The following is a 12,801-nucleotide window of genomic DNA, read 5'->3' as shown; positions in this document are numbered from 1 at the left end:
TTTTCACTGCTCATAGTTTCCGCAGGGTGTGCTCTAGCACAGTCTTGATACCGGGATCCAGCTCGCCCAGAGCCAATATCGGCTCGATCCATGCCTTGGTCTTCCTCCCCAGCGTCGCCTTGTCTTTCGTCTTCCCCATTGTTTCCTTTAATCTGTCCAAGAAAGTCCCAAGAGCAGCTGGGAACTGTGGCGATATCGGATCAATACCAACCAAAGGTTGCTTGTTGTAGCAACTACATGTGAAGGGATCTTCGGGGTACGTTTCGGTCAGTACATCCAAGACATGCTGTAATATCTTCGGAAGGCACCTGACTTGACTGAAGAGTGCGAACATGTCGAAGAAATCGGCAGCAACTGATGGATTGAAAAATTGCTGCTTCTTTGCTTCGTCAAAAATAGCGAGTGGGATGGCTCCTTGCAATGCTGGAGTGTTCATCGGGTCTTGAGCGGCCTCCTTGTCGACCTGGACACCCTCCAACATTCTTGGTCGTATTGTGTTCATCTTGAAATTTGGGACTGCGATCACATCTTCTGATCCGAAAGCTGCGTCGTTTTCGGTCCTCTCCATATCCATCGCATTATCTGCAACCTCCTCCACATCGATACCCAGAATCTTTCTCCGCATCGCTATCTTAGCGAGGTATATCATCTCCAGCTTTGCCCATTCAATCCATAGATCCTTGCTCATTGTGCAAAATCGTGCTCCTCTCGACATATAACTCCTCGCCTCCTTCATATCTGCCTCTGATTCCAAGCTCCATCTCGCAGCGTAAAGCCATAATTCCGCCTTGAGTGGGTGCAGCCGTATTGCTGCGGTCAAAACAGTCTTGAACTTCTTGGTAGCCTTGGCTTGCTTGCAGTACTCCAGATATGACATCCATAACGCAACGTCGCCTGGGTGTTTCTGGGTCCCTCTATCGAAAATCTTGAATATCCTTGCCTGGCCGGTATGCGATGTGCTACCTTTTATCTTCATTCGCTTGCAACGCTTATGTCGCAGACTCTCAAGACCAATCTCCCAAGCAGCATATCGAGCGAAGTCTACTGGTGTCGATCCTCTGGCAAGAACCTTGTGTTCGAAGTCGGATCGTTTCTTTACCAACGTCCTGATCTCATCCTGTAGTAGTTTGTTCGGTTAGTATTCGAGCAATTGAAAGCTGTACATAGAACAAACAAGGCTGACGAACCTCACTGAAAATCTTCTTCTCTTTGAATTCCTGAAGCTGAGGTACTGCTTGCTCCAAGTAGTATCGAGCTTTGTCTGCTGCGCCGGACATTATGAGCAGGGTCAATGGCGGTGTTCCGTTTGGCGAGCTTAACTTGACTTGCCTTTGAGGCTTTGGCGTTCCTCGTCCCAGCACAAGAAATATAAATTTGTTTCTGCCCCGAGTTGCCGCCCTGAGCGGGCGGCTTACCAAATAGCGTGAACAGGCTGCGCTTGGCCTCATTTGACCAGACGCCTCAGCCTCGCAAAGCCCCCCCTTGGCACTTGGCGGTTTATATGGGGTAATTTGCTGTCTGCTCAATCTTTGTTTCGTATCCATCATCATAAGCCGAACCGAAAGAGGGTCGCAGCTTGCCGGGCGTGTTGTTTGGCAGCTTCACTTCGAGTCAATCGTTTGTTTCTCTCCTCAACCACCTCCGGATTCGTCGGATGCCATTCCTTTAGATGTGAAATCCTCCCCCGGACAACATGGCACCAAAATTTAAGGACAAGGACGGCGAGGTCGTGCTCAGCTTTTCAGGAAAATGGGTCAGTTGGGCGCATACCGCAGCTGCGTATTGTAAGTCGCCATTTGCGAATTGCGCATTTCAAGTCACTGACAGTCCCTCCAGCTGCTTTCATAAGCGCGCTCATTGTTGGCGTCTCGTTGCATTACCACAAGATAGTGCAGAATGAATACTGGGGCTATCCTGAGGTCCGGAACAGCTTCCGTACGACAATCCAGAGCTTGAACTAACACCTCTCGCAGGAATGGTTTCCCAGTGTGTCTGCCACGATAGGTGACCGGTACCCTGAGCGTTCCTTTTTTATGCTTTTCATAGCTATTACATCAGGTATGGAAAGGACGCGTCGCAGATATGCAATAGCTAATTGGCGCAGGACCTCGATTCGTTCTGGTTGGTTTATGGTACCTCTTAACCGCGCGACCGAATGCAAAACTTCCCAAGTTCGTGGCTGGCATGGGTGTATTTCGAACGTTGACGTGCGGAGGATGGACTTATGTTACATCTACAGATGATCACGACTGGCACGACATTTTTATGATATCATACTTGGTTGCGACCCTTCCGTGGACGCTGGGATGTCTAGCATTAAGTCCTGCGAATGCGAAAGCTGTCAAGTACAGAAAATACTTGGCGTCAGCTTTCTTCGGAACTCTCGTTCCTTTGATTTACTTCTTTATCCAACATAAAGTTCACAAGGTTGCCGGAGGTATGACCGTTGATCATCCTATTTGTGGAAAACATTAACCGAAGTCCTAGCGTACACAATATATGCTTTCTTCGAATGGGCATTGATCTTGTTTGATGTGGGGTTCGATGCTGTTACAGCCCTTGACTTTGATACCTTTGAACTGGTTGTCAAGGACGTGAAGGGTTCGAGTAAGGGGTACGTTCGATGGCTTCCGAAGTAATTCGTGTATACTATGTTTCGGTGACCAAATCATTATGAAAGATTCTGAACAATGTTCTGTGTAGAAACAACAAATTGGTGGCTGATGCTGTCCTCGAAAAGGAGTATGTGACATCACCAACTCCGAATCCAAGGTATTGATTGCTAATCTCGATCTAGAAAGAACAAGCAGGCAGCCCAGGTGTTCAACCAATCATTTATCTGGGCCGAGGCCATCGATACAGCTGCGGATGTCTACAACGGGGTAAGAACTATGCCTGGATCTCAATATTCAAGCTAAATTCGGTAGTTTGTCTTTTGGTCAACTTTGACTTCGCTGGGACTACTCGTTTGGTGTAAGTGAAGCTGCGCAGGTATAGAAGGCAACTCTAACATGTTCAGATTTTCCACTCTGGCATATGGGTATCTCTGGCTACGAGGTTATGGTTATGTCCACTGTGTCACCATTCTTGCTTGCAAGTCGTCGATTGCGTTCCTTCGTCGTGAAGAATCTTCGGATTTTTCATTTCTCAGCTCTGGCCGGATTACTAGCATATCAGGTGACGGATCCAGTCCTTCGTTTGTTCATCGTTGGCTTCGCGGTCTGGATGTCTTGTCTGTCATGGGCAGCTACTTGGTACTCAGAGGGTGGACAACCAGGTCGCCTGGAGTCGAAAATATCTGCATGGACTATTGGTTTGATCGCTTCCAGCGTCGTGAAATTCGCATGGCAGACAAGCAATCCAATCTGGCCAACAACTCATTCATCGAATGGGGGTTGGAATGGCGTGGGTCTCACCCTCGCTATCCTGGCAGTCATTCGGTCCACACGAAAGGTTCCAGTTGCTGGTAGCGACTTGGCAATTCAGGGACGCAGAGAAGGATCATCTGTTCTTGCCGGACTCGGTATTGCAGGGCTATTTTTTGGCCTGCATTCCTTACTCTCTGACTCCAGCACGATGATATTGTGGGTCTGGGAGGGATATCCTGTGCGAGGTCCAATCTCAGCACCTCACGGTGCCTGGACAATCGCGGCAATGGGAGGTGGCCTGATTTTGGGTCTATTCAGCGAAGATATTGCTCGAAGCTGGACATTTTATGGCATCGGCTGCGTTGGCGCTGCCATGTTGACTCTTTATAGTAACTGGAAAGGATACTATGGAGCTTTGATTCTGGCCGTCTATCTTATGGCCGTATCAGTACCATTGATCGGATCAGCGGCCAGAAAGAATCCTGCAACTACATTTGGCCTGGGCTTTCTAGCATACAACTTCCTGGTCTTGTTCCATGTGTGGGTTGTTGCTTACGCTTTCGTGCCTGGTGGACCACTCGTTCGCGAGCATACCGACTGGGTCATGACAACCATGATGATATTTATTGGGTGCGGTGTATTCTCCTCCGTGTCATCTACTCCTGCCGCTCAGCGCAAGCGCTTCAATGCTCTCTTAAACTCTCGGAAGCAGCGCTCATATTACCTCTATGTCCTGGGAGTGCTTCAACTTCTTTCGGTTTCGATCGCCTACCTTCGATTCCCAACGTACGACTATGTGCCATACCACAAGGACGAGAAGATTCTTACGGCAGGAATCTGGACCATCCATTTCTCGCTCGATAATGATATGTGGTCTTCCGAGTACCGAATGAGAGACGTTATCAAGGAGCTCGAAATCGATGTAATCGGCCTTCTAGAGTCTGATCTTCAACGTATTATCATGGGCAATCGAGATACCACTCAGTTCTTAGCTGAGGATCTTGGTATGTACGTCGATTACGGACCAGGACCTAACAAACACACCTGGGGTTGTGCTCTCTTGTCGAAGTTCCCAATTGTGAATTCGACTCACCACTTACTACCTTCACCTGTTGGTGAACTAGCACCAGCCATCCATGCCACATTGGATGTGTACGGCGAGTTGATTGACGTGTTTGTTTTCCACTCTGGTCAAGAAGAGGATCCCGAAGACAGACGTCTACAGACTGAGTACCTCTCCAAGCTCATGGGATCCACACCTCGCCCATCAATCCTGCTCTCCTACCTGGTCACCAAACCCTGGGAAGGTAACTATAACACCTATGTATCCGATATAAGCGGAATGCATGACATCGACCCAACAGATTGGGACAGATGGTGCGAGTACATCCTCTACAAAGGACTGAAGCGCACCGCGTATGCGCGTGTGAGTAGAAGTACCATTACGGATACTGAGATCCAAGTTGGGAAGTTCAAGATCGGTGAACCTGCAATCGGTCCTCCAGACTTGAGGAATGCTCGCATTAGCGAGAGTCAAGTTCCTGAGGGAGAGCGGTTCCCGCAGCTGTTCAAGGGTGAGGGCGTTAGAGGACATGCATATCACGTCTTCAACGAGCCGAGATACTTTGGTTAGCTTGCCCACTGCCATGAAGGTGAAGGCAGAGTCATTGAGTGCCGATAATGGAATGGAAGAGGGGTGGAGATCGGAAAGCGGCATTCATTTTGTTACAGCTGAGGATGATCGAATATAATGGACTGGATTAGTTGACGATTGGGGGCCGAGTAGGACTGGGAGGTTGTATGTATGATACGGAGCAGCTTCTCGTGCGTATGTACATGAGAAGCAACAGCAGTCATTTACACTCAATCTGCTTACCATCTATCTGCAGATGAGCGTATCCTGCTGACTACTGGATCATGCAACCTCATTCTCTGCCGGTATTTTCTTCCTCCCACGATTTCGTATCCCCATTTAACTCCACTTTCCATTTCTCCATTTCTCTCCCTTCCTCCGTCAGCCTCCGTGCAAACTTATAACCGGTAACCTCGGTGTTGCCAAGCCCTTCCATCGTCATCTATCGTCATGAAAGAGAAGTTCCTTCGTAGATGTCGTGACCTGTGCGATCGCACATGGATGGAGCTAGAGCAGAGGGCAAAACATAGGACGGAGATCGTCGCTTCCGGGACGGAACGAGACTAAGAAGATGAATCTGCTTAGTCGCTAGCCAACATGTCGAAGTTGATTCGATGGTGTTGGGTGTCATGAAAGAAGCTTATTTTTAGTCGCTTTTCGGGGTTGATTCAACAGCGGGGATAAGGCAAAGAGGTTGGCTGAGAAGGAATGGGGATTGGATCGAGTTGATGGTTGTTGCAAATAGTTGAGGATTGGGGAGGGAAAATAAAGAAAGAGATAATATGTTTCATGTATCATTCAAATGCACTGGTTTTGGGAGACGTGATATTCGGATATGAGGGGAAGAGTCAAGTGAGGCTCGAGATTCGTAAGTCTAAGGTATGGTAGCTATTAGTTAACGCGATCAACACCCAAGAAGAAGATGACGACGTACTCGAGTAAATTTAAAGTCTATTCCTCAATTGGATCCACCTCAGATTTGCATCATGCTTATTCCCCACGCTATGAACCTTTCGAATTGTCTTGGCTTTATTTCCATCCAGTGTTGATCTTGCAGATCAGGGTCTCCACCAACAACAAACGGCGACCCAAGACCGAAAACCAGCTCAACTAAACCAAGTCTGGAATTATTTATTGACTTACGAGTCAAGATTGATCACTCATCTGCTGTATCCAGCTTAGATGCTCCTTCATTTGGGCAGTAAGTAGAAGAATGTGGCTTGGCTTGTCCACAGGGAGGAAGGACATTAATCATTGTGGACTGAGGACTTCGAATAGTGGCATTATTCGGCTGTTATATGCCGGGTAAATGGCTTGCTCAAGCTTCTCAGGTGTGTTTCTTTTTAGATGACTTACTGCTTGACTAGGGACGGTGCTGCCCTCCCTTCCTGGCCCCGGCCTTTCACATCCGATTTTGATTTACCCCTCGTCCGGCGGCGCTGAACGACCCCAAGACCCCACGAATGGATCCCTGATCGACAGTGGCGTCTCTGACTTCCAGGACTTGTCCTTGGGGTTTTGGTGTTTCCGGCACTACTCCAGCTCTCTTGTGGAATCAGGCGATACCGAATTGGGATGTGCGATAGCTTCATGATGTTTACCTCCAAGACCCGGTTACAAGGAACTAGTTCGGCAATGTAATGTGGAAAGAAGAGCGTGTTGATCTTCGCCTTCTGAGTTTCGGTAAATCTTGGGATCAGTATATATGCCTCTCTCTTCCCTATTATATTCAAGAACAAGATCTATGATTTTTCTGGAAGGTGTTCAAAATGTTTGGCCGTTCAATTATCCTGTCCCTCCTCCTGGAGGCTTCATTCACTAATGCCTTCCCCAACATGGCTGAAGCATTAGCAAAGAGTCACCTCGACGAGCGTATGTTGACACCTCCCACTCCTGATCTTCCTTGTCGAATACTAACACATCTCAGGCATTGCTCCTATAGCTCCCTTCCCTGAATATCCAGGAGCAGCCTATCACGCGCTGTACAACAAATTCGATGCAAAGTCCCAGCTGGTCTCAACATCTGGCGAGCACGCATTCATCGCTCCTGGACCGGGTGATATTCGCGGCCCTTGTGCCGGTTTGAACGCAGCAGCCAACCACGGCTATCTGCCACGCGATGGTATCGCCACAGCTGAGACCGTCAACACTGGATTGTGGGAAGCCTTTGGACTGGACAAGACAGCTACTCTGTTCTTGCAAACGGCGACGATGTTCTTTGACGGTGACCCAGTATCTGGTCGATGGTCGATTGGGTACCATTCGGATAAGACGAATAGTCTTGGTGTTTTGGGAGACTTGTTGGGGAACCAGACCGGGATTTGCGCGTATGGGCATTTGAAGACGGAGGGTGATGCGTCAATTACTCGTGGTGACTGTAAATATCCTCGACATCTTTTCTTCTTCAGCCCTCTCTCAAGTCGCAATTGCTGATCTCATAATCAGGGCTCGCTCCAACGCAGAACTCCAATTGTGCATCTTACCCCGAGTTCGCACAAGAGCTTCTCGATCTCGCCAAAGCTCGGACAGGAGGCAACATCACGCCCCAAGTCCTAGCCGAGCATCAATACAACCGCAAACAACACTCTATCGCCACCAACCCTTATTATTTCTCCCCAGCGTACGCAGGCATTGCTTTCACATTCGGCGCACACATGTTCGCGTATGAGCTCCTCGCCAACCACTCTGCCGAAGACCCACGTGGGTTCCTGACACCTGAAGTCTTCGAGAGCTTCTTCTCATACACACGAGACGCTAATAACAAGCTCGTGTTTACTTACGGGCATGAAAGGATCCCAGATAACTGGTATCGACGAGCAGACGACGATGCCTGGACATTGACCGATATTCTAATCTCCACGGCCCAACAATGCATTTCCTACCCATCCAACTGCGCCATAGGAGGTAACACCGGAACCGTAAACTCCTTCGCGGGCGTCAACCTCGGCGATATCTCAGGTGGCTTCATCAATGCCGCTACGGATCTCCAGGATCCAGAGAAGATGGGTTGCTTCATCTCGCAGGTGATCCAAGCCGATGTTCCTAGCTTCTTGGATAACGTTTTCAACGGAGCGGCGTTGACGAGGGTGCTGGGCATGATTCCAACGGTGCTGATGCCAGCTTTGGCACCGTTGGGGAATTGTCCCGGGTTGCCGAAGGGGAAAAGTATGTTGGAGTATGGGCAGACGTTCCCAGGGGCGAGGATGGCGATGAGTGGGAATAGGAATCCGTATAGGAAGTGAGGATGGAAAAAATGGATGGAAGGAGGCAGCGTTTTAATGATGAGTAATGAATTTGATGGAGTGTAGTAGAAAGTTGTATTGCTGCGTGGTATATCCGTATATCTCTGCTGTAGATGCGGATTTGCTGCTTGTGAATCAGCAACCTGATAAATGCTGTACATATTCTTCATGTAAGATTCGAACTCGAGATACAGTGGTGCGATGAGACAGTGGATTCAGCCCTCCTCACACATTCCTGGACAAGTTTTACAAACCTGAGGGTAATGCATATCTTGCCTTTGAAATGAAAAGGAAAATATTCTTCACATGGTCAAAAGAAGGGGGTGATTGACTACTCACCTTGATCTGATCTGCTTAGATTTCAAATCGTAATCCAAAAGACTGTTGAATCTCGATATCCTAGTCAGCCTTGAATTGCAAAGCGAAGGCTTGCAGTATCTGTGATAAATAATGAGATGAGACGAGTCTTGTAATGTCCAAATGAAGTTGGCAATGAAGCTAAACACTCTAACCAAAGTCATCGCAAGTCAAGTACAACATGACTGAAATATATCAGATGACAACTCTCTCAAACTTGCCCTCCCTAATCTCACGACTTCCTTGTTACTTTAAGACGCAACAAGGAACGAATTCCCAGCAAGCGAGTCCTGCCACTCAGATGAACTCTTTCTTTGCTTTGCTTGGAGCATTACTTTCTTTGAACTTGCTTTGCCAAAAACCAAATCAGACCTCGCAAAAGTGATTCATTATCATCAGACGAGAATAAGACTGACTGTACAGGACTTAAGAGTCCGCAGAAAGAGATTCGTTTCAGCTGCTTTGCGCTTCAGTATTGAGTGATAAGAGAGAGAGAGGACGCTTGCACTGGGTTAGCACTGATTGACTTCAATCATGTATCCATGCAGTAGCTGCACTGCAGCAGGAGAACAATAAGCAGGACAATAATAGATAGCAGCAACTGCAACTCAATCTCCAAATAGAGAAAACCAGCGGCAGCGTATTGTTGACTCGGTCGCATAGTGGTCGTACTCGTACCTCGTATCCATTCCTCTTCCCATGTCGTCCCAACTCCTTTTCACATCTGCTCGCTCTCCTTCCTTCTCACCCAATACCCAATCCTTCACAATTTCCCAGGTCCACATTCCCATCCCGAATCCAGCTTCCCGCTCAGACCGCTCTGGTGCCCATCCCTCATCGAAACTCACGGCTCGACTCGCACAATCCATGCCATGCCATGTCCATCCATGTCCATACCCTGCCCTTGCCGTGGTCAAGGTCTCATTTCCTTTTTTTCTTCTTTGTTTCAGCGTTTCATACGCCTCCGGACGCCGCCCTCGCGTTCTGGTTGGATGTCGCGCTCCAGCCTTCGGGCTATCGACAGGAAGTGCTTGCATAAAATTATGCATGGGCCAGACTCTGCTCCGTTCCGAGCGGATTTTTGCAGTACGGAGATACAGTACAGCCCTGGAGTGGAGAGCTCGGCTGGTTGGGTTGGTCATCATCTACCAGCCACAGTTCAGTTCGGACATTTCTGTTGACCGTTCAGCTGGGAGCTCTTGTTCGGGGCGGGCTGGGTGGAGCTGGCTGGAGTGAGATGTAATTTCATTTTTTTTCTAGGTAAAAGGAAAATTTGATGGTCAGAATTTTATCCTGCTTAAGATTTTGATGGTTAATTCGTGGTAGCGAGACAGGCCTTAACTGCTTCGAGCTTGGGATTGGGCAATTGCTCGTGTGATGGAGCTGTGATCTACCTGCTGATAGATTTGGTCATTTGTGACTGTGGCTTGTTTGTATTATTGACTGGTTGATGGGTTGACCAGAGAGACCGCACTCGCTTGAAAAAGGAGTGATAGATAAGATTGCGATAGGAGAAAGTCTCCCCATATCGTCTCGTCTCGCAGGCTCGCAGCATCTGGGATGCGAGCCCCGGTGCATGTACGGAGACATGCCGATCCGGCCCCGGGGTGCTCCTCGATTGCCTCTCGATCTTCATCTTTTCTACTGTAAAGACCATCCCGTTTGAAGAAGACTACTGGGCTATTGAAGTCCTCAAATCAAAGGACAGCAGTAAGTCCATACGAACACGAGGGCACAAGCTGGCCAAGCCGTTTCTTGTGCCCGTCACGAATCGACTGACTGGTCCGGAGCAAAATGTAATCTGCTTGCTGACATCAGAGTCTGGACTGGACTGGACTGCAGACTGCCTACCTGGCCTACCTACAGTCAGCTAAGCGAGCACCAGCTAAATTTATCAGGGTCAAGAGTCAAGACTCAAGAGCGAGCTGTCCAGAGTCCAGTGTCCAGTGTCCAGTGTCCAGTGTCCAGTGTCCAGTGTCCAGTGTCCAGTGTCCAGTGTCCAGTGTCCAGTGTCCAGTGTCCAGTGTCCAGTGTCCAGTGTCCAGTGTCCAGTGTCCGTCTGCGTGGGTACGGCACCTTTGTGCCGCTGCCGGCCAAGTGAGCAAGCGAGGACAGGGCCCCTGGCTACCTCTAGAGACGTTGTTGGACCGCCGTCTCGCTGAAGCCTGATCCTGAAGCTGACCGTTGAGGAATGCGACTTCAACGACTGGAAATAAGTGGTCTGGTATTATTGGCAAGTTTGCATTGCAGTAAGGTCATAGATCGATACACAGTGTATAGCACTCTATGGCAATGGGAATTTGGGCAATGCTCACGATGTCAAGCTGGGGAGTTGTATTTGCTGGTTCTGTACACAGGAGAAGAGGGGCTGCCACTCGCAGACTTCTGCCCTGTGGCCCATCTATGAAGATGAAACAGAAGATACGATGCACAGCATGCTTGCATGTGCTGTGCTCCCAAGAATTGTTTCACAGGGCAGGAAACACTGAAGACGTTGGCGTTTCCTCAGCCTTGTAGGCAAAAATCCAACGGAACACAGCCCGAACACATAGCCTTCACGTCAAGTCAGCCCTTATCCTCGAGTCCGTCCCACGCGCTTCAGCGCAGTGACGTTGAGTAACATGTCCTAGGTGCTGGGTTCGAAATCGAGCTGTCAAGGCGTGGCTGAGGCTGTTTGACAGGTCCATGACGAGTTGACCACTACGTAAAGCGCCTCTTCTTCGTTTCACTCCTGGGGCTTGCCTGGGACAACAGAAGAAGCAATGAAGACGTCCGAGAAAGCTCTTCGAGACCGTCAGTTGTGTGTGACGAAAAAGGTGTGAACGATTCAAACACACAATTGTCGCAGATATGCTGGAGATCCTCCGCATTCTCATCAGACCTCCTGCAGCTCATCCCAAGGCCAGCCGCACGCTCTCAGACCGCCGCATCCAGCTGACTCCGTCTTCCCTTTGGATGCGGTCCGCCGAGTAGCGATAGCCGCCGGAAGACGAAGCTGCAGCTGAGCTGGACGTACCCATCCACGCACAGAAACTTCTGATGCGGTTGACTTCTTATATTTGGGTGGCTCCAGCGGGGTTTTTTATGTCAAGATTACCGGTGCAGTTTTACAGAGCAGAGCTTACTTGGAGTAATAATGCTGAGTAACGGTGCTGCGATTTCAGGGTTGAGGCTGCTCGCTACGGCCAGTCAGATGTTGATATTGGCTTTGAGCGGAAGGCCGGAGTTTGTATCATTCGCTAACTGGATAGTGGCATGCAACTCGATGAGCCAACAAACACCTGCACATGGAAAATAGACATCTTGTGACGCGCGAGTTGTGCTGGTGCTGGTTCTGCAAACACATGGGATGGAGGTGCTCTGATGTTCTGTGAATGTGCGGTGTGGCTGTTGCCCAAATCACACCACGATTCAGATCCTCACCAGGTACCTACGTAAGCAGGCAGGTATTCGAGCGGTTTGCTTGACTCTTGCATTTGCAGTTCCAGCCACTTTGGATGGATCCGGCGCGGTGAGAAGCTTCTTTTTGTTAACCCAATATTATATACAGTACTGCAAGTCCAATACTGTACTGTAAACATCGGCTTCGGACTTTAAGATATCGGATGCCGATTCCATAACCCACCGAGGAGTGCGCTGCAAACAGAAGTGACCAGGGCAGGGCAGGGCAGGACAGGGCAGAGGAAGATCGTGCTTCGCTCATTTCATTACAGTACAGTACAGTACAGTACGATGCCGTCGCTTACTGTGCCAATGCCTGCTGCCGGTGGCTGAGGCGCCTCCTCCCCCTGCGCGGGCCCTGCAAGAGCCTGCTAAATTACACTCCCGCCAAGCCCTCTAGTCGGAATAGGTGCAGCCCACAGCCCAAAGCCCACCCAGAGCCACCCCAAGCACCCGCGAGAGCAGGCACAGGCACAAGCACAAGCACCAGCACCAGCACAAGCCCCAAGCCCCAAGCCCCATCAGCAGCAGCACCAGCACCAGCATCGTCGTCGCCAAAGCGAGAGAGCCCGAACCATCCGCTCCCTCTCTTACTCCGTATTTCCTCTCACTCTCTCACTTCTTCTTCCCCCACCTCACCGTCCTCCCCTCTCGCCCTCTCGCCCTCTCGCCGCCAAATATCGACTTCATGTGCAGCTCATAGCATATTCGAACAGTCATAGCAATATCCATCCGCCGCTCGCCTCCTCCGCGCGCATCC

The 12,801-nt window shown here is 49.5% G+C and overlaps 3 protein-coding genes across 3 annotated transcripts; 2 read left to right on the top strand and 1 right to left on the bottom strand.

The window, feature by feature from the left end:
• Nucleotides 1–10: 10 nt before the first annotated feature.
• Nucleotides 11–1,277, bottom strand: UTP6 (U3 snoRNP protein; the record flags this gene model as incomplete). Its single annotated transcript, XM_058507650.1, has 2 exons — nt 11–1,117; nt 1,188–1,277. The coding sequence occupies 2 exons, from the start codon at nt 1,275–1,277 to the stop codon at nt 11–13; spliced, it is 1,197 nt and encodes a 398-aa protein (XP_058356820.1).
• A 416-nt stretch (nt 1,278–1,693) lies between these two features.
• On the top strand, nt 1,694–5,001 carry ONS95_013999 (uncharacterized protein; the record flags this gene model as incomplete). The annotated part of the gene is made up of 9 exons (XM_058507649.1): nt 1,694–1,784; nt 1,837–1,919; nt 1,974–2,058; nt 2,105–2,437; nt 2,488–2,614; nt 2,704–2,742; nt 2,798–2,882; nt 2,928–2,973; nt 3,020–5,001. The coding sequence occupies 9 exons, from the start codon at nt 1,694–1,696 to the stop codon at nt 4,999–5,001; spliced, it is 2,871 nt and encodes a 956-aa protein (XP_058356819.1).
• Nucleotides 5,002–6,770: 1,769 nt separating this feature from the next.
• Nucleotides 6,771–8,243, top strand: ONS95_013998 (uncharacterized protein; the record flags this gene model as incomplete). The annotated part of the gene is made up of 3 exons (XM_058507648.1): nt 6,771–6,873; nt 6,929–7,378; nt 7,447–8,243. The coding sequence occupies 3 exons, from the start codon at nt 6,771–6,773 to the stop codon at nt 8,241–8,243; spliced, it is 1,350 nt and encodes a 449-aa protein (XP_058356818.1).
• Nucleotides 8,244–12,801: the final 4,558 nt, after the last annotated feature.

The sequence above is a fragment of the Cadophora gregata genome (assembly GCF_030347475.1).
Source record: "Cadophora gregata isolate MNR1 chromosome Unknown scaffold_8, whole genome shotgun sequence".
NCBI lineage: Eukaryota > Fungi > Ascomycota > Leotiomycetes > Helotiales > Ploettnerulaceae > Cadophora > Cadophora gregata.
The sequence above is the reverse complement of the archived record's forward strand: the minus strand, read 5'-3'. Positions and strand labels throughout refer to the sequence as shown.